The sequence below is a fragment of the Haplochromis burtoni genome, unplaced genomic scaffold, assembly GCF_018398535.1.
Source record: "Haplochromis burtoni strain Fernald_Lab_line unplaced genomic scaffold, NCSU_Asbu1 Contig_25, whole genome shotgun sequence".
In the NCBI taxonomy this organism is placed as follows: domain Eukaryota; kingdom Metazoa; phylum Chordata; class Actinopteri; order Cichliformes; family Cichlidae; genus Haplochromis; species Haplochromis burtoni.
This window is the reverse complement of record NW_024582386.1, coordinates 2,366,618-2,391,193: the sequence shown is the minus strand read 5'-3', so window position 1 is coordinate 2,391,193 and position 24,576 is coordinate 2,366,618. Positions and strand designations below refer to the sequence as shown.

Here is a 24,576-nt window from a genome sequence, read left to right as displayed (position 1 = left end):
AATTTGATTTTTTTTCTAACAAAAAACAGTGAAACTTAAGTTATACTTGTGTCTGTAAATGAACCGCCCCATGTGGTATAGCTTTCTGTGGATTTTGATTGTATAAATATATTAATTTATTTCTTATAAAGGCTATACAGTGCATAAAATCAAAATGCACATGTTTTATGTAACTGAAATGTTTAATTATGGTAAATGGCCTGTATTTATATAGCGCTTTTACTAGTCCCTAAGGACCCCAAAGCGCTTTACATATCCAGTCATCCACCCATTCACGCACACATTCACACACTGGTGATGGCAAGCTACATTGTAGCCACAGCCACCCTGGGGCGCACTGACAGAGGCGAGGCTGCCGGACACTGGCGCCACCGGGCCCTCTGACCACCACCAGTAGGCAACGGGTGAAGTATCTTGCCCAAGGACACAACAACCGAGACTGTCCAAGCCGGGGCTCGAACCGGCAACCTTCCGATTACAAGGCGAACTCCCAACTCTTGAGCCACGATCGCCCCGATTTGATTTTTTTTCTAACAAAAAACAGTGAAACTTAAGTTATACTTGTGTCAAATTATGAGGGCTACAGAGAATAATTAAGTTATACATCCATTTTCAGGGTCGCGGGGGTGCTGGCACCTATCCCAGCTGTCATAGGGCGAGAGGCAGGGTACACCCTGGACAGGTCGCCAGTCTGTCACAGGGGCAACACACAGGGACAGACAACCATTCGCACTCACATTCATTTGCACCTAGTGGCAATTTGGATTATCCAATTAACCTATCCCAACAAGCTGCATGTCTTTGGACGGTGGGAGGAAGCCGGAGTACCCGGAGGGAACCCACGCAAACACAGGGAGAACATGCAAACTCCACACAGAAAGACCCCGGCCTGATGTTGGAATTGAACTCAGGACCTTCTTGCTGTGCGGCAACAGTGCTAACCACCGTGCCACCGTGCTGAAGAAGAAGAAAGTGTACTTTATTGGTCCCCGTGGTGAAAATCCCTCTCTGCATTTAACCCATTTAAATGTGCTGTCAAGTTATACAATATTTATATAATATTTATATGAAACGTGTATATTTACTACATTTGAATCATTTTAACCATAATGGGATGGCTTTATTTCGCCACCCCATTTCATTTCCATGCCACCCTAAGAAAATTTTTCTAGATCCGCCCCTGTCCCCACACCATTACACCACCAGCACGAGCCTGAACTGTTGAGCCTATCCCTACTATCACAGGGCGAGTGGCAGGGTACACCCTGACAGGTTGAAAGTCTTACACAGGGCAAACGCAGAGACAGACACCCTTTATTTCATGTTATTTACATTTTTCCACTCTTCTGCTGTTCAGTTTTGGTGAGCCCATGGGAATTATACCATCAGTTTCCTGTTCTCAACTGACAGCAGTGGCACCAAGTGTGGTCTTCTGCTGCTGTAGCCCATCTGCTCTTCAGAGAGACTTTTTCACCCAACTGCTGCTCACTGGATATCTTCTCTTTTTGAGACCAAAATAATTGAAATCTTCTTTCTTTCAAATTATGCTGGTCAATTAAAACTTCAGCAGGTCGACCCGTACTGATTTACAGCCATGTGATTGGCTGATCAGATATTTGCATTAATGAACTATTGAACAGGTTTATGTAATAAGTAGTAACTGTACATCAGTAGAATCCCATAAATAATAAAACAACAAATAGAAAGGATGAAGAGGCTCAAACCGTTTACTAGGTTAAAGTTATTTTACTTTAGCCTAGTAAATGGTTTGAGTTGTAAATTGTGTTGGTAGGCCTTCACATTCATAGTGAGTGGCGATCGTGGCTAAAGAGTTGGGAGTTCGCCTTGTAATCGGAAGGTTGCTGGTTTGAGCCCCGGCTTGGACAGTCTCGGTCGTTGTGTCCTTGGGCAAGATACTTCACCCGTTGCCTACTTGTGGTGGTCAGAGGGCCCGGTGGCGCCAGTGTCCGGCAGCCTCGCCTCTGTCAGTGCGCCCCAGGGTGGCTGTGGCAACAATGTAGCTGCCATCACCAGTGTGTGAATGGGTGGATGACTGGATATGTAAAGCGCTTTGGGGTCCTTAAGGACTAGTAAAGCGCTATATAAATACAGGCCATTTATTCCATTCATGCGACCTTATTACAAGCCACAGCTACAAACATTGGTATATTGTTGGGCCTAGTTAAACATTGGCTTTTTACAGTACCTCTCACTACACATGAATAAACAGTGGGCACATAACAACTTTGTTATCTATGCAAGCGTATGCTTTGTGATAAGGACCCTGTACTTTAGGATAGTATGGAAAAAACTTCTAAAGAAATTCTATCTTTGTGCTCAAATTTTTGGAAATAAAATTGAAAAAGAGAAAAGGGAGTGCAATTTCCTGTCTAGTGGAAATAAGGTCAGGCATTCCACCAATCTCTGATATCTTTCTTTGGAAATGCTACTATAGTGTTAATGTTCTCATCTTTTTCGTCCTTTTGCTGTTCTCTGCCTTCTATTTCTGCAAACACCTTGTATCATGGTTCCTGGGGTTGACACAATTTGCAGACACAGACAGAATATCAATATATCAGAAAATAAATAAATACATAAGATACATTATACACAGTAAAATAAATGAACAAAATGATGAATAAATGATTATTCAAAGAGGAAATATAGACAATACATTAATGAATGAAAATTCAATAGTAACTAACAATGGACTTACATTTTCTGTTTGCCTGTATTTATTTTATATATCATATTAGGTGCATTTTCTTGGATATTGGATGATGTTTTTTTGAGTCATTAGTTGATGTATTGTTATTGCCAGTTTTGACAGGAACTTTTCTCCGCGTACCCTACAGACTTGAGATTTGCTGCCACCTAGAGGCTATTTTTTTAATAATTCAAGTTTGGTGGTCTTTTGCCTTTGCATATATATAGGGTTTGCGCTCTGTTATGCAGGAGGACATTAGGTGTGTCAGAGTTTGCCTGGAGGAGAGGAGACTGTGGTAGAGTGCATTACATGGTAAAGCGCTCATTACAGGCACCCCCAAGTCAACTGGATTAGATGTTGGGAGTCCCTGCAATTGATTTCAAAATAAAACACACGTATTTAGAATATATTTAGCTTTTCCATAATGTTTGACGTTTACGCAAATTGTTGGGGAGCCTCACAGTTTAATTAAAAAAACAAACAAACAAATAAAAACAAACAAAAAACAAATATTCTCTCCTCTTAGCATATTACATATACTTCACATGCACCTGTGAAGAGTTTATGATTATTGTCTGGCTTTATAAAATGTTAGATGGCAATGAGAAAACCAGTTTTCAGTTCTAAATTTAATGTCATTTGTTTATAGATTTTATAGTGCTTAAAAAAGAAAAAACCGTACATATTCCGGTTATTTAAGCCATCGCGTTTATAAGTTGGAGCCATGACACCAGCATTTATTTTTCAGTGCATTTCTTATTGCATTTTATTCCGATATTAATTCTGCGTTGTCTGTTTTAATTTGAAGCAAGAAAAAAAATTCTTTGTTAGACTAAAACATTTTGAGACTTGAGTCCTGTATAAATGCTGCTGTGCAAATATTATTTATTTGTTTGTTTGTTAGTTTATTGTTATATTATATTTTTCTTTTTTAAATATTATTTTGTAATTATTTATTTTTGCTTCCACTCTTTGGTCCCTCAGTAAAATGATTCATGGCTACTTTTATTCCGGAGGAGTGCGCACTTCCGCTCATGCCGTCGTTATTGGCCGGCTGCTTGACGCAGCTCGTCACAGACCACCAGGCGCACCGGCAGCCCCCGTCTCTGCTGACTCAGTGCCTTACCAGCAGTCCCTTCACCCCGAGATAGCATCCAGCAACTGACGCACACTCCTCCGGTCAACCCGCCCAGGCACTACCGTACAGAAATGGCTAAGACCGCGATCGGTGAGTTTTGCACTTTATTACGTGTGTGTGTTTTAGTGACATTACAGCGGATTCGCAGTTTGAGGAGGATGAGAGGCAGTGGCGACACCCATGGCACAAAAGGATGCTGAGGGTTGTTGGGAGGGAGCGGCCAGACTCCTCCGCAAGTCGCTGCTAAATATGTGATGAAGTTGTAAATCTGATGCAGCATTTTGAAGATACATTATTATTATTAAATATTATTTTGGTCTTTAAAAGTCTAATCGATTTTGTCTAATTGTAAATCCAGTTTGGTGTCAATCAGTGAGGGGAGTTTGAGGTTCAGTTTGCCGTGTGAATGACGCATATTTATTTATTCAGCTGAAAGAAAAAAAAACATATACATAAATACTCCATAAATGCAAAAGCCGGGCTGTTTTCCCAGCCTGCACAGCATCATTTTGTCGATGCCTGCCTGCCGCACCTGCCTCTTGTTGCCTGACTCAGAGCCGTGCAGCATAATGCAGCGCCAGCGACCCCACCCAACATCTACGGTCCCTTCAAAGCAACCCAGCCGCTCTCCAAGGGTGTGAAATATTTCCCCGTGACAAATCTCATTATTAAAACTGGGCCATCCTATGTAGCTGCGCTGTCTAAAGCCCGCTGAACCAATTTTGTGGTTACCGCCAAAGACGTGAATCAAAGAGAGATAGAGAGGGGGAAGGAAAAAAAGAAAGAAAGAAAGAAAAGGAACCGCTTCGCATTCCAGGGAAGAATTTACAACAAGGGACGGAAATATTAGACATCATTCCTGTTGGCAAGGTTATTGACAGTAACTGTGGCCTTTTATATTTGATAAGAGTTTTATGATCGGGCTGCAAATGATGCTTGAAGGCAAACATGACGGCATTTGGCATAAATATTCGGGGGGTGGGAGGGGATAAAATGGGATGCATGCTGTGGCAGGTGGAAGGCCTTGTGTCAGTAAATGCATCTCAACATCCCGGTTTCATTTGGGCTTTTTAACCCATCTCCTCTTCAGACCATAAACACTGCATGGGAGCTGCAGGGTTGCTAAAAAAGAAGCCCTGCCCACCACTAACGTGTGTGCGTGTGTGTTTGAGGAGAAAAAGAGCAGTGTGTGTGTGTGGTCAGTCTAGGGGATGGTGTGTTTGTTTTCTGCATGGTTGACATGCTGATGGATGCAGGGGCACGCTGAGGGACAGCGGTAAGGGTCCTCACCAGCAACTAAACCCTGGCTGTTACATTTATTCCCCCCCTCCTCCCCCTTCTCCTCTTCCTCCTTGTCCTCCTACGCCTTCTCTGTTTTCCTCCGTGATTTGAGCTGTGGACAGGCGGACAGGAAGGGATGGGCATGGAGCAGACACTCCGCCATCATGCCAGTCAGCATTCATCGGGTCGCTGAGTTCATGTAGGTTGTGCAGAAGCGCAAGAATAGTCTTAATGTTTCAGAACCAAACTGCTGTTTCACGTTGAAAATTATACAACTATATGTAAGGACAGAAAGGGAGGATAAATGCCACCAGAAACATGTGATTTTGTTGGTTATCTTAAATTCTTGACAGTATAATATAGATCAGGACCACTCCTGTGTGCTTTAAGGCTTCTAAGCACTCTTCCTGATCCCTGTCAGGTCCACTTGTCATATCCAATTAGGTGTGGTTATTCAACTGGCTCCATAAAATCTGTGCACACAACAAAAGCAGCTCGGATAACGGCACATCCCAAATCTCATCTTCACATGTCTCTCAGGTTTGTTTGTCTGTCTCCATGTCTGCCTGCCTGCAAGATCACGCTAAAAACTGCTCTGCGAAAACCTGACGGGGAGGCGGAGCACAGCTAAAAGGAGAAGCCATTAAATTTTGATGCAGAGCCGAGTCACTTTCTTTAAAATTGCGAAATAGGGCACTGGCCTTGGAGGAGGATGCGCTCGCTCTGCCCTTTCCAGTTCATCCTGATTAATCACTCCATCGATCTATGCAGCACACTCCCATTACTGGTTCAGATGACTGTTGCTTTTTAAGATAGGCCGAGAGGAAGAGGTGACATCAGTCCAGTGGTGATCCATGATGTGGTCATAAAAATTTACATGTGGGTTAAAGACAGTTCAGACATTTTAACATCCTTGGCAAGTCTGGTTGTTCTCTACAGACTCAAGAGTATCTTATAGACACAACCTCATTATTTTAAACATGCATTAGAAACCGAATTTTCCCTTTTAATATTTCCTGGCACAGTATCCGCATATTCACCACCTTGATTTAAGCAGTTTGTTGATTAATGATAGTATTTGGTGTATGCAGGTAGTTTGGGTTTATATTACAGATATTAGAGCACACTAAATAACTACGTCACAGCCGTACAGCCTGTCATCATCACCTAGGGGAGCAGCATCTACGTACACGTGATTTGTAGACATCCATCACACTGTCAGCTTGGCGAGATGCCTATGATCAGCTTTCAAATGACAACATTTTCTCCCACTTTGTATACTCATATACTCGGTTTCTGTATGTTCACGTGTCCATACCTCTTTCTTTCATTTCCAGGGAACAGTTGTCAGCATTTTTACTGATATTTTTGCGCATTTGGCAACAGACTGTCATGTTTCAAGCAAAAGTGCTAAAACATACTAAAATTGGGGGGATTTGATCCTCTTTGCTTGTGATGCTCAGCTGATGATATTAATTGTGGCTGTTAGCTGCAGGCTCACATATTGGTAGCTATTAGAAATTTTCCCTGCCTGCCCTTCATCGTCCGGCTGCTCTAATATTTCCCGTAATGGCTAATTTTGCTCTTAATAACCTTGTGATTTTATTGCTGATGGGCGATTTGACTGTAAAGGGCTTGTATGTGCCGAACAGGAGCGCCAAACTCGCACTGCTGTGACTCTACAGCACCCAAGAGGGCAGTGGAGATTTGATGCACAGGGTCATATTTTGTAGGGCAAGTTTTGTAGCCAATTTGCTCCTAGTGCTGCTAAGAGTGTCATTTCGTTTGTTTTTCCACCCCGTGTGCCTTTTTACTCAACGTGGCTATCCCATAAATTCTTGTAATGGTGTTTTTTAAGACTGCATGAAGAAGAAGGGAGGAAGAGTGTGGCTGAGGGGGGGGAAAGGCTCCAGGAAAAATACCAAATAGGGGTGTGGCGGTTTGTGGCAACGCACTCTCTCTGAGGAGATGCTGGGAGCGTGGGTGAAAAAATAGAGAGAGAGTGAGAGGGAGAGTGCACCAGCGACAGATGAGACGGAGGCTTGGGGATGCAGAAGGTGCTGGGGAAGAGGGATGCTTGCGGGGGTGGAGGTAGTGTGGATATTGATGATCTGCACTCTTTCGGCTGATGGATTGGAAGAGGAAGTGCAGTTTGATGGCCGTGTCTGTGGTTGTGGGACGGGAGGAGCAGCTCTGACTGGTTGGAACCAGCCTGATGGATTGGAGTGGGAGCAGTAAAGTGTTGATGTCCCCGTCTGAAATTACTTCATCTCATCTTAAACTGACATATATCGCTTCAGCACGCCTGAAGCTCTGCCAGAAACCTTTGTTTGGAACGCCGTAGCTAGCCATTTTAATGTTTGTGATCCTCTGGGAATGACCATATTATTACACTGCTTACAGAAGGAATTCTCTCAGGAGGAATACAGTAGCACTTTAATGTTTCTACATAATAGTGACTCTCATATATTTTTGATTATGGAAATGAAAGGGGGGAAATGTGGGTTTCAGACATGGAGAGCTGTTTCAGTTCACAGCAAGCGGTTCTTCTTAAGAGAATCAATTTAATTTAACAGTCATAGAAAAGCAAAAAAAAGTGTTTGCACCTTTATTAATAACCAGGATAGAGCTGCAATCATGGGCGAATTTATCCACTCGTCCATCAATGCAGATAAAGTCTCCTTTTTTATGTGATATGCTGCTTTTTTCCAGCTAAAATGAGATACCTAACAAGCTCCTCTTAACTAGAGACTTCAGTGATTAACCAATTTGTCAAGAAAATCACCATTGAATTAACAGATTATGAAAAAATCATTAGTTGCAGCCAGAACTGCAGAAACTGTAGATCCACAGACTCAGCAACCAGTAAAGAGGAATATCTGCTGATCTGCTCCATTAACCCAAATTATCTGCTCCACTGAATTGTTAACTGTCTGAGTCTTTAGCTGTCAAGTGGAGTTGTACGTACGAGAACATGGCTGCTGGGCCTTGACATATACACAGCCCCGTAATGAGCCAGTGACACCCTCCCCCACCACCATCAGCAGAAATGGTGCAGTCCAGTAATTATGAGTTTAAGTGGCATCCACCTGACTTGGCTCCTTCCATTTAGCTGTCCTGAGGGCAGTCAGCGGTGGAGGGAGCTGATAATCCTTCCGTCTGTGATTTCAGTTTAAGTCAGAAAGGCGTTGGCACCATCGCAGGGCTACACCTCACCACTCGAGTGTTTTCTCCCCCTCTCACCCCTTTTCACTCTCTCTCTCCTTTCATCTCATAGAAATTGCACTCTTTTCTGTTTCTTTCATCTTCATTCCTATTCTCTCTCTCTCCTTTCTTCCAATAATTCTCGTTTTTTTTTTTATCAGCCTCCCTCCTGCTGTGCTCTTACTCTTTCCCTCTTCCTCCTCAGGGAAGGGGCTAACAAGGCCATCGGAGAATAGCAAGAGCTACATCTGAGAGTTTATCACATTACGGTGGCGTCTGCCCGTCTGCAGGGCAGAAAGTGAGACGCAGGGAGTGAGAGTGAGAGAGTGAGAAGGGAATGAGAGAAAAGAAGCGGCTTGTATTAATCACACTGTACCCCACCACAGAGAAGCTCTTTCCCAGTAAATCTAATTTCAGACGTTGGTACTGTGGCCTTCTGCAAATCATGAATCAATGTGCCACATTTCAGCCCTGAAGGCCTTGTGCTCTGGGTGATGGATTATGCCATACAATGACAGTTGGCATGCAAATCTGCCCCATGAGGCAGTGCACCTTGACAGATGTGCAAACGCAGAATATTTCACAACCTGCAGCGTGTTGCAGATACTTTTGCCTTCTCTCTGCTGGGACTGCTGCTGAACTTAAAGCACAAATTACAAAGGAGTAGGTGCCAAAAACACAAGAATAAAAAAAAAGAAAAGAACAAGGTTACACAAGGTTGTTCTTTTCATACTTTTATTTTCTGTCTGCCCTTCGGAGTATTTGTTCCTCCCTGCAGGGGCGTAGGTTGCCAAACACAGCAACTATGAATTGCTGCCAGCTTCACTTCAATGTTATTAAGTTTTTGGACTGTAAATGGACCATGGGATGGACAGCCATACTGCTGTGCTATGCTGATAAGCTAAACCAGTAGCTGTTAGCCTCCTCTATCCATAAGCCACAGTCTAAGAAGATAAAAAACCCAAAGATTATCTGGCTTCTAAAATTACCTGAAAACCATGCAACTAATCGCTGATTACCTACAGAAAAGCTGTGGAGCACAAGGGCGTTGGTCTGCCGGCGTTAATAAATAATAGGCCGAAATAAATGCATAGCTAATGATGTGTGGAGAATCCTGTGGGGATGGAAGCATCTTGACTGTTGGGGAAATTAGGTCAAGTAAGGACACATCCGTCATGCTCCCCTCAGTGGAAACAAAAGCCTCAAAATGTCTGCAAAACCCTGAGCAGTTCAGCTGCAGCAGACATCCTTTGATGAGATTTCCTTTTGGACGTCTTGATGAATAATTATCCCTCCAAAAATGTTAATATTTACATCAAAGACCTCCCGTGGAAGTAGAAGTAGGTTACAGATGTTTCATCTTTTTTCTGTGTTACTGGGTTAATATTTTGCCTGTGTGCATGTTAGAGGCGCGGCCCTAAGTGTGCACGACAGCAAAGTAAGCAGAAGTAATATTTCACATTTGTATCTGCAGCTTACAAAGAGAAGATGAAGGAGATTTCAGTTCTCTCGCTCATCTGCTCCTGTCTGTATCCCGAGAGCCGCAAAAATATCATGGGCGACTATGAAGGTAAGGTGGATATAAGCCTCCTGTTTTATCCAAAAGCACCTGAAGGAAGAAAGAAAGGCAGAGAAAAGTGAGAATTGTCTTTCTTTTGTTCGTTTTTGTTGCACACGCATGCAGATATGGACATAAAGCCCATTAACAAGCGCGCCTCAGGCCAGGCCTTTGAGGTCATCCTGAAGCCGACCTCCCCTGTATCTGAAGTGGCCCACTGCATCACCAGTCCCCCAAAGAGGGACATTTCCCTGGAGGATATCCAAAAGAAGCTGGAGGCAGCTGAGGACCGAAGACGGGTAAGGATTTTCCCCCCACAGAGACACAAAAACATCAAGTGTAAGAAAACAAAATAATGCCAAACAAAAGCACAAAATCATCTTCGAGCTTACAAAATATTGCTGCTATGATGTTATAATCGGTTGGCTTCCCTTGAAATCTAATTTCACATAAATGTGCATCACATTGGCTGCTGCACCCTCAACCCTGTCATGAAAAATCGAGGCTGACATCGGCTAATTCCTGCATCCCATTGATTCGAATGTCAATAGAGTGAGTCCAGCACCTGACGAATCCAACAAACCAGCACCAAATCAATCAACCAATCAATATCACTGATTTTTTTTTAACTCCGACTACCCAATACTGTCAGGAAAACACACAGTGTACTGTATAAATTATCATACATAGTAAATAATTCATTATAGTTTTTAAAAAAATTAAGCCGGTGAGGAAAGACTTTTTCCTAGATCGTTTAAACATCTGCATCTGTTGCACCATCTCTGACTCACTCTCAGAGACATAAATCAATGAGTGGTCAGATTTCAGTAAATCACATTTAAGAACAAATTTAGGAAGACATCTTCTCTCTTCTTTCTCCTTCTCCTCTTCCTCCTCCAGTGCCAGGAGGCGCATGTGCTTCAGACCTTGGCTGAGAAGCGAGAGCACGAGCGCGACGTGCTGATGAAGGCCATGGAGGAAAACAGCAACTTCAGCCGCATGGCTGAAGAGAAGCTCCAGATGAAGATGGAGCAAATCGAGGAGAACCGGATGGCTTACCTGGCCGCCATGATGGAGCGCCTGCAGGAGAAGGTGAGGAGCGGAGAGAGTCCCATCTGAAAATTATTCTTCTTATTATCCGGCTAATAATAAAAATTATGTCACTGTGAGACTTTGCAAACAGGCAAATAAATATTTTAGTTGTTACTTCATATTGTGTATAATACATACTGATGTCAGTGTGAATAAGAAACGGTCATTCTCGTTGTGTTGCTCCAACTACAAAATCCCCAGACAAAATATTGACGGTGTGACCTCAGAAAAGCTGAGAAATCTTAAAGAAAAGCTACCTTGTGTTGTGCTTGTATTCATAAATCTATCACTAAGTCAAAGTAGTATCTGCTATTTTCTGATTCGCACTATGAAAACTTAATAACATTTGTCTTTGCTATAAGAGTCCAAAACAAACAGCTGAACAAACTGAAAGTGACTCTGCCGTTACACACAGTGACATAATTACCATCAATGTTTTATTACAGTTATGAATCTGACAATGAAACAAACCAGTAAAGACAAATGTGTTTTAGAGCTGAAGTACTGGATAATATTCTCATGTTCATAAAGACAAGAATAAATAGGAACCATATTATTAAGCTAGGCTAATGAATGCTTGTTAGCTGATCACGATCAGCCCCCATTACTCAGTATACAAAAGATACACGTAGCTACTGTCACATCACCCACTGGTCTGAAGCTTCAACAGCCTCTGCCATGTTGTATTTTCTGAAGGGCCAAAGCTTATCATTAACCCCACCCACACGGGCCTAGAGACCAGTTGGGAACTGCTTGACAACCACCAGTTGCTAAGAAAAAATGTGTGTTCCCCGACTGGTTGGAAATGCTTGTTGGCAGTTGCTGTAACCAGTGGTTGCTAAGGAAAAGTTATTACCCAATCAGTTGGGGCGTCGATGCAGGAGCTTAATTGCTGTTACTATGTGAAATTGTTTCATAGACAGGTACATGGCGTCCCAGCAAAACCTCTTTGTGATTGCCTTGGCCGCTAGCAGATTGCTGCAGTTGCCCATCGTTGCATGGAAGATGCCAATTTGTCTGCAAACACTTGCCAAATACTTGTTAAGCAGCAGTAAAGCACGTCTCTAACAAAGATAACACCACTTTTTGTAACATATTGGTTGGAGTGGCAGGACACAACGTCGCACTTTTTCAAGTTTCATTAGCACTCGGTTATTAGTTAGCAGGCGTTTGCAATCAGTATCTTCCATGCAGACTACAGGCAATCTGTTAGCAGTCAAAGCAGTCACATGGGTGGGGTTATGGTGCAGCACCCTCTTTGCTTGTGACACCTCTAGCAAACCTGATACTGAATACCTTTTTTTTTTCTTTTTCTTTTTCTGTGTGACTGAGGTCATACTTGGACGATCTAGCTAAGGCTAGCTTGTTTAGCAAGCTAAGGACAGTCACCACCAGTTGGGAGTTAGTTGCTTATTCAGTACTCGTGTTCTCCACCATCATTTTAAAAAGTCTTGCACATTTATCAAGTTATCATTAGCAAAAGACAGAATGACATTTAAACTCAAAATTGCCTTTGGGCAGTAGGTCTGGAAATAGATTTTACTGCACAAACACATTCGCACACACATACATGGACTCGAAAGAGGAAAACAATACAAGCCGTGCTGTCACGGCTGGTAAATATAGCAAGAGGGGAAATGAAGTCCAAGGGTCAGCATAGGGAAACTGTTGCTGTGAACAAGGGGGAAAAAATGTCAGGAAACGGCTGGCAGCAGAGAAAAACGTGACATCCTCAATGTGTGTGTTTATGTTTTTTCTAGGAGAAGCATGCACAGGAGGTGCGCAGGAACAAGGAATTGAGAGAAGCACTGACAGCGTGAGAAACCCCAACTGGTTCCATGTCCCACCTCCACACCCTCCACCGCCTTCCCCAGCCCTGAGGAACGCCCCACCCCGCTCCTTTCCCCACCCGTATCCCACATTCCCCCACCTCTCCACCCCCACCACCATACTCCCCCCTACACTAGTACAAACCACCACAGCCTGAGGTGCCACCCCGACACAGCGGGGGCTTCAAATGGAGTTGGGGGTGGGAAAAATGCAAAAATGATTAAAAACAAAAGAAAGATCAATGTATCCTGTCCACTCTTCCCAAAAAAAAGAATGTTTTCGCTCCGTTTCAAATGAGAGGAAAAGAAAAAAAAATCAAATTGACAAGTGACAGTGGTTTTTGTAAATACTTCCTTTTTTTGTTATATACAGTACGATACAAGCAGCAAAAGTATTGATTGCAGTGTGCCATTTTTATATATAAGTTTCTTCTCCTTGCATATATGGATGTAATAATTTGTTCATTTTCATGTTTACTTTTTTTGTTCATTTCAGCCTGAGAATGTTTTCTCTTTTAGATTTCTCTTGTGTGATTACAGGCTTAGGTGTTTGTTGTGAGTTTGCCAGCTAGCTGATGGTTGGCGGTGACTGCTTGCGTCCTCACACAGCCCGCATCCTGGCTCAGTTCCCTTCGCCCCTGCAAGTGGCCGCTTACTCATCTGACCCAGCAGATCTGCGAGGCAAAATTAGATCCATCCGGTTTATGCCAGTATTCAATTAGTGAGGAGCAAGTGCAGGAAAGCTGACAGAGGGCAAAGGGGGACAGTTTTGCGTTCATGTGAGGACCGCAAGCCGTCGTCGCACATCCACTCCTGTGAGGTAGGGTAGTGACTGTACCACAGGAGGCCACTTTAGCATTTAATGAGCCCATCCTCATCCTTCTTCCTTCCGTCTGCAAACTCTTCATCTCTCCACATACAACATATATATATATCTACTGTAAAAGCACTCACTCACATGCTCTCCACACAGGCAACTACAGAGCTCAGGCAGAGCGTGCTAATTTCTGTCCATCTGGCACCGGAAAGCTCATCCCTGACAAATGGCGGGCCTCTTATATTCCTCTGAAAACAGGCTTCCAGTCACATTTAAATCACATGTTACTGTAACGTACGACACCACTGGGGACAAAGTGCATCCTGAGAATGCTGAAGTGCAAAAACAAAATAATAATAATAAAACCTGCTACTGTGAAGCTTAATTTGGAGAAAAAAACAAAATAAATCCCATTTTTCTCCATTTCACAAAGGCTAGAGTAGTCCGTGACATCGCCATCACCTACTGGGAACCATCGCACTTCACTCCGAGACACTTTAAATGCCACTGTAAGGTCAGCACAAGAAAGACTTCTAAGCCATAAAGACAGGTATCACTGCAGCAGCGTTTCATGAACACAGTATTTCCATCTGTAAAGGTTTATATGAGTGTGATAAAGTATCCGAATGGTTTGTAACCAGGGGTGTTGAAGCCTGAGGTTGAACCCTGTTGGTCACGCACGCACAGTTGACCCATAGATGTGTGTGAGTGTGTGTGTGTGCGAGTGTGTGTGTATTTCAGAAACGGCGGGTAGATAAACCAACCCTTGTGCCATATGATATTGATCCGGTTAAATATAAATAAACACCATTACAGTCAGAAGTTCAGCACAGACAGCGACTCTCCTACCTGCCTCTCTCACTCTCTCTCTTTGTCTCCTCTATCCATTTGTGTGTTTCCCCCTCTCCACATATATCTTTGTGAGCAAGCAGTGGTTAATAAAGATTTGGGGTTCAGTGAATGAAACCGGCTCTCAGACTGACTTCTTTCCTGCACGCTTGTGTTTCCAGTGGACTATTTTCTTTATGTAACTGAAACAAAATGTCAGGTCAGAACAATGCGTGAATAAACACGTCTGTAGGTGAATTATTCAGCTTCAATAACTCTTTGGACTGTACAACAATCACCACCTGGATTTAACTAAGCAAACAGGTATGAGCCTTCCACTGGATAATTACTGCAATGATTAACCTGTTTCGGCTGCCAACAGGTTATTTAACCCTAACCGATGCAGCAATTAGTTTCTCATTTCTTAAACCAGAAGGTGCTAAATATTAACCAGCATCAAATAAAGAAACTACTAAGGAGGCTGCTGAAACTGTACAATGCATTATGAAAATGTGGAAGGACAGAAGTGTGTAAGAGGATACCCACATGCTAAGTGCAAAGGGAACTCAGGGGATTGGGACTAAACAGCTTTTAGATTTAAGAAAACCACTTATCATTGAGGCAAACTGGGAAAAAAACATGCTTTAATTTGGTAGGGAGAATGAAGATGGGACTGGATGTTGAAGGAAAAAGGTCGTGTTCTCAGATGAATTCTGTTCCTGATGAGCGTATGAGGGTAAAAAGAGAGGTGGATAAAGTGGTGCACCCATCGTGCTTAGTGCCCCCAGTACAAGCCTGTGGGGCAGGCTTATAAGCTTGGGTTGCTTCAGTTAGTCCACTCCAGATTCAGCATTAAAAAAAAATAGATTCTTCCATCAATGTAGTTTTTCTTCCTTCATGCAGTGAGGATATTGCAAGGTGACAGCGTCAGGATTCATCGGGCTCAGACTGTGAAAGAGTGGTACATGGAGCACGAGGCAGACCATTAACCCCACTGAGACTGGAGAAGTCGTCTGACTCTCTCATCGTGAATACAAGATATCAGTGAAAAATGAATACGGCTGTGCAGGAAATAAATGCCATGAGGTTATCAAAACACTGTGTTTTGTTTTATATACTTTTTAAAATTATTGTTGATTTTATTTTAAATATTTAGATATAAATAAGTAACAAAAATACTGATTTTTACTGACTCTACCTATGTATTATTTTAACATTTATCATGTATTTATTTGTTCTGCAAAACTTAGCATTAGTGTGAGCGAATCAGAGAACAGCTTTATATTGTAAGGTAGACCCTACAATAATACATACAGAGAAAAACCCAACAATCAAATGACCCCTATGAGCAAGCACTTTGGCGACAGTGGGAAGGAAAAACTCCCTTTTAACAGGAAGAAACCTTGGGCAGATCCAGACTCAGGGAGGGGCGGCCATCTGCCCGACTGGTTGGGGTGAGAGATCAATACCTGAACCAGTTTAAGGCTACTAAAGTAACTTCTCTGGCATTTGTTATGGGCATAGTGCTGCAGTCAGCTGTTTTACACAAACACCAAAGAAAAAGAGACACAAAGTCATAAACATAGATAAAACATTACAGATTAGATGGTACCTAACTACACATAAAATCATGAAGAACGAAAAAATCACGGCCTCTAATGATGAATTTGATTGAGAGCCTTTTGTTTTTTTAATAACTGTCTGCAGATTTTGAGTTAACGTTGTTATTTGATCACAAAAAAGCATAAAGTGAAAATCTGACATCAGCCCCAGTTATAAAAGGAAAGCGAGAATAATGAAGGCCGTATTTGCACATTAGCTTTTCCTGCTATGACAAGTAGAAGGGCAGTTTACGAGGCTTTAATTTGAGTTGTATGGCTCCAACTTGTTTATTATACATGACCAGCTTTTTAAAACGCTCATCAAGATTATATGGAGACATAGAAGTACAGCATAAATGCCTGTGCATTTCCATTACATCTATAGAGAGTGTTTATACTCTTATCTGTTTGTACTATTATCTGCTCTAAAACATTTTTAAAATAAACTTTGAAAATGTACTTTTTCAGTGGATTAATATAACAAGAAAACATTCTAATGCTATTAGAATAATGTGCATTTTTGCTGTATTGCTTTAACCTAAAAAATATAAGATTTCATTACGCATAATAGGTTTCCTTAACTTCTTTCAGTCCTTTTCCTTGTGAAATATTCCCATTTTGCTGTGATTAACAAAACATCCTTTGCCCGCGACGACTTGAAGCACCACTTATGACCAGTTGAGGGCGACAAAAGACAAGCTGTCTTCGCTCCACTTCACTGATCTTGCCTTTCGGCTGCACAGAGAGGCTTACATCACTACCTGGCTCTGCATCATCATCAGGAAATGAAAGGAGGATGACTAGACAGAAGCGGAGAGAGGCGACAGCAAAGAAATAAAAGAGTCAGAGTTACGCAGGCGACCGGGCCGACTATTTGGGCCACTGTGCTGAGAACAGAAGGTGCAGCTGGTGCAAGCTGAAATGATGGCAAAGAGACAAAAACCTTTGATGCACACTTCCTTTCTCACAGGTTCCTGCTCCCTCTCTCCTTTGACTCCGCCACCCCTCCCATTGCTTTCTTCGCCCTTTTCTCTTCATCTGCTACCCAATACTCCATCCCTCCTTACTTTCCTCCTTCATCCTCTTCCAACCTTTCCTCCCTCCTTTTTCCCTCCTCTAGTTCCCACGGAGCACATGGGGCCAGGCAGGCTGCTATTGTCCAGGATATCCCCTCCTTGTTAATGGTTTCCTGTGCACACACAGAGGACTGCTGAGAGAAACAAGCAGCCTCATCTGATACCAGGCGTCGCCATGTACTGCACACACACACACACACACACACAAACAACTGGAGGCATCAACAAGCAAACACACGTACCATACCACACCAAAGCACATTCACACCACAATGAATAAAATCCCAGCACACTTGAACAAATACGCAGGTGATTTATCAGAACTCTTTTTTTATTGCAAGGAACTTGTCGTTACCACCAGCAAGACCTTTGACAAGCAGGCAAATCTGATTTGTCAGCGCTTGCTTGTGTTTTGTACAACCATGAAATGCACACAGTCACAGTGAGGTTTGCTAGGAGACACCAAAACATCACCTGGAAATAAAGCAATTGCATTTAGAAATTTGTCTACAGGTTTTGGAAATGTAATGATGTTATTTACTTTTTATTTACTACAACTGTTCTTACAGACGGAGATGAGCTTCCTGTTGGTAACTTCTGACTCTAAACGCTGATGCAAAAAAACTTTTGAGACTAGGTGATAAGAAGAAAAAAAAACAGCCTAACATCTTTTACATTAGGAAGAAGCAGGAACTTTGCTATAGCTGTTAAACAGTTGATTGTTAAGGACAGGATTTACTGTAGAGAGGAAGTTTAAGTTGAGGGAAGCGAGTTTAAATAACAACGCTTTACATGAACACTGGAGGCTGTGGGTAAATCACATTTAGCTTTGTTTTAACCAAGCTGGTAGCTGACGTCTGCTCCCACTATCAGTCAGACGAGCACCTGGTTTTGGTTATTCCACCCCATAAAATGTTGTAAATAGGGGGTGACTCTCAATCCCCTGTAACTGTGGTACCAACACCCGAGTTCCAGGGTGAAAGTGTCCCCCCCTTTCACCCAGGAACTCGACAGGCGGGGGCTGCTTGACCATCTGGAAAAGCCATTCCTGATAGACTGACTACAGTGGGTGAAACTTCTAAAAGGGGTGGGCAGGAACAGAGATCAATCAACATAGTAAATCACACTTGTTGCTTTTTAGTCACGGTCTCCCTCGTCACTGATTTTTTCTTCTCTTCTATACAAAGAACAACAACAACAACAAAAAAAACATTACAGATGATTAAAAAAAAAAAACTATAACTAGGTATATCCTCTGTGGGATGTCATCATCATCATCATCACCATCATAGAAAAAAAAATAGCACTTTCTTAGCAGGAAAATAAAGAATTTGAGTCCTTGAGTCCAGCTCAGCTGGGAAGTGAGTCGAGTCTGTACGCAGATTGAGTTTTCATTTTAGTCAGAAAGCTCCTATCTCCATACCCCAGGGTCTGTAGGGTTTGGCCACGCTGGAGTTCTGGGTCGGGGGGCTGATGGCAGTAGTGGGTGAGATGAGGGGGAAGGTGCTGAAGGTGAAGGGGAACGCCGAGAGAGAGGAGAGGAGTGGAGGGGAGAGCTTTGAGGCCGACGAGGGGACCAGAGCAGGATGCAGGACGGTGGTGGGAGCGGCAGTGGTGGAGGGAATCCTGATCGGACCTTGATCGGAGTGTGGGGTGACGCTGCCGCTGCGCCTGCCCGGGATGTGAGTCTCTGCAACCAGCGCGGAGGATGACGGCGAGGAGGAGGATGGCGATGAATTGGAGGTGGATGACAGAGGAGTTTGTGGGCTGCTGGTGGTGCTGCGGGGTAGAGGCGCCAGCGGTGCACCCTGTTGGTGCTGGAGGAGGAGGGGGTGTGTGAGGTGGGCAGCGGGGGATCCGAAAGCAGAACCCCACGCCAGGTGACTCAGGCCGGAGTGAGCCTCACGCTGACTGGCGTAGTTGTTGAGGTGAGAGACTAGACGGATCCGCAGAGGGTCTGCGTTGTCCAAGCCTTCGATTATGCTCAGATAACGAGCCGTCTCAGCCAGGCACTCCCTGAAACCCAAACCACGGTAGTCCATCGCGAGGGCGTGGGCGTCAAAGTAACCTGAAGAAGACAGTAAATTAGATTCTATAACCTCCAACTCCTCTGAACTTTAAAAAAGAAACCGTTATGAACCACTGAGCCTTTGCTTTTGGGATAATGACATATCAATCACACACAAAAAGAAACTACTTCCACTGCTGATCTGGTCAGACCAGCTATGTGTGTCTCATTTAAACATATTTAAAATTAATAAGTGTACCTTTGCCTCCAGCAGCATGAAGCATCTTCAGATGATCAACAGTCATCTGCAAAATCTCTGCTTTCTCCAGCTTGGCTGAACCCTTCAGGGAGGAAAGAAAATGGAAACGATAAGATTTTAACAATCCAACAGATTTTAGGTAAACAGTGAGCTTTCCTGACTGTTAACTGCTCATTAGGCTGGGAGACTTCGCGTACTTGTTTCTCGTAGGCGCTGGGAACCAGCCTGCGGAGCTCGCTGAGGCTGTTATTGATTCTGTCACGGCGTCGCTTCTCAATAATCTGAGAAAAGATCATTAAAGATTAGAGATGAGACCTGCTAAATGTGACATTTGGTGACAAACAAGGTCAAGAAAGATAAATTCACTTACTCCTCGACGCCTTTTCCTCGCCTGCACCTGAGTGGATGTTGAGGGAGACATGGAGCCGAGAGGGGAGCTTATATTCCTGAAAGAAGGTGGAACGGGGAGGTTTGGTCAATATCCGCACAGTAAAGTTTTACAGAGATATTCACAAACTTGAACCACTTCAGAGGAAGGAAACACTTTCAGGGCCAAATGACTTACCCATTCTCATCTGCGCTCTCCTTCTCCACTTCAATAGTTTCATCCAGCTCGCTGTCCGAGGAGCTAAAATCGTGATTCCTCTTCATTTTGATTCGTGCGCAGTAGTTCCTTCAGTGCGTCAGCTTTGTGAGCCAAACTCGCTTCTGCCCAGGTTTGCCCGGAACGCCTCTGTTTGAAGCGCTCAGCTTTCCCACGGTGTCATTTCAACGGTGCTGTCGGGCAACGGGGGCGGTAACCCGCGCCAAATCAGCCAATCACAAAGCTGTCTCGGGTTTGAGAGACAGCAGTTAGCCCAAGCACGTCTTCGTGCGCTTTGAGGGCTGGGGGAGAGTTAAGATCTCCCACTCTGAGGCTGTTTCGATGCCCTGAAAAACCTTCAATACTTTTCACCTGTAACGGAAGCTTATGTAAAAAAGAGCGGTGGGTCACGACTTATGAGCGTTTGCAAATTATGAGTACATTTCAATGACCATGACTGCGACTTTTACTTTTCACAATAAACAAAACTTTAAACCTTTTATGTATTTTAAAATTTTTATTTATTTAATTAATTTTTGAAGTTTAGTGATGTAAATGTGCCTGTGAACGTCTGTTGTTTAAGTGTGCTATATAGGCTATAAATTAAACAGACGTGACTGACATCATAAAAAGGTTCAGATATTTTTCATAGTGCATGTTTGGGATATATTTTATATCGCAGAACAGTTCAGTCTGCTAAATATTGAAGATTTGGGCCGACCTGCCCTGGGACTACAGATGGAAATCAGCAGTTTAGTTATAATCTTTACATTTAATATGTTTGTTACACTGATGTCCATTAACACACGTTGTTCCTGTTGAATCGATTTAATAATATTTTTCTTTAAGACCACAGACAGCCTTTGTTACCACTTTATGTTCCCCTTCTTAAATACTTTCATGCTTTTTTCTTTTCATTCGGCGTCTTTTTTCTGAAATCACAGCTGAGTTTTTAAAGAAAAACAGGTTTCACGACCTGATTTGGGATTTTTTCCCCCCCTCAATTTCAGAGTGACTGATCTTGCCAAACACGGAGGATCTTTGGAGAAACTTTGACATCGGTCCAATGGACTTTCGGTCCATGACTGTCCACCCCCCGCCCCCAACCACCCTGCTCCCGCGAGTCCGCCCCCTCCTCCCCCGTGTGTGTCCCCGGTGGTGATGAGGAGTGGCTGGCCGGCTGTCAGCACGCGCTGGCCGTGGGAAAGTTCCCTAACCGGCGCTGATAACCAATCAGAGGCCGACGGCCGGCTCCAGCGCTGGAATGAATGGAGCAATTGGTCGGGGCGACGGGCGGTCTGCGAGCGAGCGTGTGAACCTGTAATCCAATACTAACTCAGCCCGGGAGGAGAGACAGGGAGCGCTGCCGCAACCAGAGGAAGCCACCAAGTCTAATCTTACCCCACAGAGAGACCTCATGCACGGTAAAGACTCCGTGGGCACTTCAAGGGCTTGTGAGAGCAGTCAGCGAGAGGCCCGTAATGCAATCAAAGCGGTTTGTCCGCTCTCCCTGGAGTTTCCATATCATCACCAGCGCACGACTGATGGCTCCTATAATGGTCACACTCCCCAAATAATTTGACAAGAGCTGCTGCTGTGTGTTTGTATATGCGTGCAGCACTCATGTAATGCATATGGAGCTGGAGCCCCTCAGGCGACGGTCTCCTGCAGGGACCGGTTTGCGGCATATTTAAATAACAGTGCGGTGTTTTAAAGAATAGTGCACAGTGATAGACATGAAAAACGCCTGAATCATTAACAGTATATAAGTAATCATCTCTGTCATAGGCTGCAGTGGCTTTTCACTTCTATTTCATTTCATTTGAGGAACATATTAAAGCCAAATTTTACTCCACGGTTTTATTGTTGTTCACATTTAACACCTCTTTCTAATAGTCTGTAAAGGGCATTAATAAAATGACACCACCTCAGTTTACATTAGGTCTAACCTGCCTGGTATAGTGTTAAACTCCTCAGCTATTAATGTTTCTGAGGCCTGATAATGATCCAGTAATATAATGGTTATCAAAGATGGGGCTCAATTTATTTAATGAGTATTTTTTCTCAGTATTTTACAAAATGAGTCTGCTGTGACATCGAAGTCTGGTGATATAAGAGTTACAGCAGAGAAACAGAAAAGAACTACGTTTATTTTGCATTCAGCAAAAAACTTCAAATAAATCTGTCGACCAAAACAGGCGAATCACAAAAGAGCTATTTGTTTAAAAAAAAAAAAGTTGCAGTGCCTTTGATCATTTCTGAGTAAGCCGTATTACATTTAATAAAAGCTCACCTATAATTAACAGAGTAAACAAAGAACAACCTGATGTAAAATTAAATAATAAAGAATAAAAAAATAAAAATACTAAATTATGAAAAAGCACACTCCCACTGCCCAGTTTGCTCACTTTAAACACGATGATGTAATGTTTATGTTTCACTGCATTTATAAAATAATCCTCAAAGACTCCTGTGTGTGATGTCACTGCAGAGGTACAGCTGGAATTATGGGAACAAACTGGTGGCAAACTGACATTTTTATCCCGGCTCGCGTTAAAAAAAAAGAGAAGCCAAAATTGTCACTGAAGGCAGTTTCATTTAATGCATCCTGCGAAATATCTGCACCAGGCAGCAACAATGAAGGGCTATGAATAAAGCGAGGAAATGTGCTCTGTGAGGATGTAATGAGGAAACATAAAACCTCAATTCATCAGACTTTTTAAACATTTATTGTGATATATAAGATCGTAGTGCACCTCCACTCATTCTCCGAGGGGCTGTGGGATTGTCGTTTTAATCTTACGCTAATAAAGAGCAACAGAAAAATCCGTCATTAGGAGCATGCCTGCACAGACACACACACACGCACAGACACACACACACACGCACTCAGGGTAATATGGAGATCCTTATCAGTGGGAGCCGAAGGCAACCCGAGGCGTAATAGTCATCTCAGAGAGAAGGCCTGCCTTGTTTGGTTTATATGAATGAGAGGAAGCACTTAGGGCTGTTTTCATCTTATTGTTGTTGTACAAGGCTACGCTTATATCAGCACACACACACACAGACAAGGTACAACCTTTTGCTGAGCTGATCAGCGGTGAGCTGGTGCCTGTGTGAGTGTGTGTGTTGGGAGTGGGCGAGCGAGTTGCGTTCACACACGTTCCGAGTGCATGCAACCTGAAGCTTTTGTCACAATAAGCACAGGTGTGCGTCCACATTAGTTTCTGACTCTGTGTGTGTGTTTGTGTATTGAGTGTGGAGGGAGGAGGAGGTGGAGGCGGGGGGTGTGAGCCCTCTTGTTGTATTTCAAGTTCACCCAGAGTTCCCACGCTGTTATTTTCTGCCCGGCTGTCTTTGTTCTACCGGTCTCATCACATGTTGTGATTAGTAGGGCCTTTCAGAGGCCGCCCTTTGAAGGTGAGGGCCCGTAACACCACATCATCAAATCCACCCCCCCCCCCCCTTCCCCACAGCCGCCCTCCTCTTCTCCCGCCGCAGATCAGGCCACCAAATCGAATGATACTCAGGCCCAGGACTCGGTGACGGCTCACCTCCGATGCCCTTTCTGTCTCGTATTCGCTTCTTTTCTCATTTCATGTCTAATTTCCTGTTTTCACATATTTTCCTCCGTCTCCTTTTCTCCAATCATAGCCCCGCTTTGCATGTCCTCTCCCTCAGACAGTCATTTGGTCTCTGCAAATGCTGCAGAGCTGCCAAATCCTCTCAAACGGCGAATATTGATGCACGTGGTGTGAGCTCAGTTCAAAATGTGAAACGTTAAAGCACTGATTTAGAAATTAACTTCTTGATTCCACGTCCTCTGCTGTCTTCTACTGTACAATCATAAAGGGTTTTGAATTCCAGTTTATTAGTAAGCCACAAGGGTTTTTTTCCCTCTTTTTTTGGGCTGCAATTACATATAATCAGTGCAGACATAAATTGAGTCTAGACTGTCTTACCAGAAGGAAATGTTTGAAGTATTTGTGCACATTCGGGCTTTGAAGTTGTTTTAAAGGGAGATTTCACCAACAAATTCAGCTCGGTGCTGCATGCCGCCTGTATTTTCTGCATTACGCTACTTTGGCTGTAGATATTTATACAATGGTCCACATGTCATCGGGTTTTTAGTTGTATTGGTTTATTTAGATGTGACTTCCTGAACAGAGCTTATGTGGCTGGGAGCGTAAATCAAGCAGGACTGCAGCGCTGACAGACTGACTTTGATGAACGATGCTGAACTCGCATTCAGGAACTCTCGGTTACTCCTTAACAAAACAAAGTCACGAAAAACTGTTAATGTGCTAAAGTCTTCCCGATGTTCTGCTCGAACTTTGCCAGCAGATGCAACGGTGAAGGTGAGGTCTGTTTCCCACTAATTATATTAATGCGCACAAAAGTCATAAACACAATTAATTAACAAGGTTGAGTATGAAACAGTCGTGCTATTCGAAAAGGGACAAACTGAGATTACAAAGAAATCTCATCAGGTTTTGAGGAATTTACGAAAATATAAAATAAGAATCTCCTTTAAATCATAAAGCCGCAACAAATCATCACTTCTTAATTTAATTTCAAGCTGCTCATCATCTTCT

General features: G+C 43.2%; 2 protein-coding genes across 2 annotated transcripts; one reads left to right on the top strand and one right to left on the bottom strand.

Annotated features, from left to right (window-relative positions):
• Positions 1-3,760: 3,760 nt before the first annotated feature.
• Positions 3,761-14,592, top strand: stmn2b (stathmin 2b). The gene is made up of 5 exons (XM_005917489.2): positions 3,761-3,935; positions 9,805-9,900; positions 10,015-10,187; positions 10,789-10,980; positions 12,741-14,592. The coding sequence occupies exons 1-5, from the start codon at positions 3,917-3,919 to the stop codon at positions 12,798-12,800; spliced, it is 540 nt and encodes a 179-aa protein (XP_005917551.1). The 5' UTR covers positions 3,761-3,916; the 3' UTR covers positions 12,801-14,592.
• A 2,852-nt stretch (positions 14,593-17,444) lies between these two features.
• Positions 17,445-20,156, bottom strand: hey1 (hes-related family bHLH transcription factor with YRPW motif 1). Its single transcript, XM_005917490.3, has 5 exons — positions 19,964-20,156; positions 19,769-19,844; positions 19,596-19,679; positions 19,399-19,480; positions 17,445-19,199 (listed from the first exon to the last, which is right to left on the bottom strand). Exons 1-5 carry the CDS (start codon positions 20,047-20,049, stop codon positions 18,532-18,534), a joined length of 996 nt encoding a protein of 331 aa, XP_005917552.1. The 5' UTR covers positions 20,050-20,156; the 3' UTR covers positions 17,445-18,531.
• Positions 20,157-24,576: the final 4,420 nt, after the last annotated feature.

Excerpts from the sequence above, each read along its gene's own strand:
- stmn2b (XM_005917489.2), top strand. Across the intron at positions 9,901-10,014 it reads TATCATGGGCGACTATGAAG|ATATGGACATAAAGCCCATT; the intron begins GTAAGGTGGATA and ends ACACGCATGCAG. Across the intron at positions 10,188-10,788 it reads CAGCTGAGGACCGAAGACGG|TGCCAGGAGGCGCATGTGCT; the intron begins GTAAGGATTTTC and ends TTCCTCCTCCAG.
- hey1 (XM_005917490.3), bottom strand. The coding sequence starts at position 20,049 with ATGAAGAGGAATCACGATTTTAGCTCCTCGGACAGCGAGCTGGATGAA. Across the intron at positions 19,845-19,963 it reads GAGAGCGCAGATGAGAATGG|GAATATAAGCTCCCCTCTCG; the intron begins GTAAGTCATTTG and ends ACCTTCTTTCAG. Across the intron at positions 19,680-19,768 it reads CGAGGAAAAGGCGTCGAGGA|ATTATTGAGAAGCGACGCCG; the intron begins GTAAGTGAATTT and ends ATCTTTTCTCAG.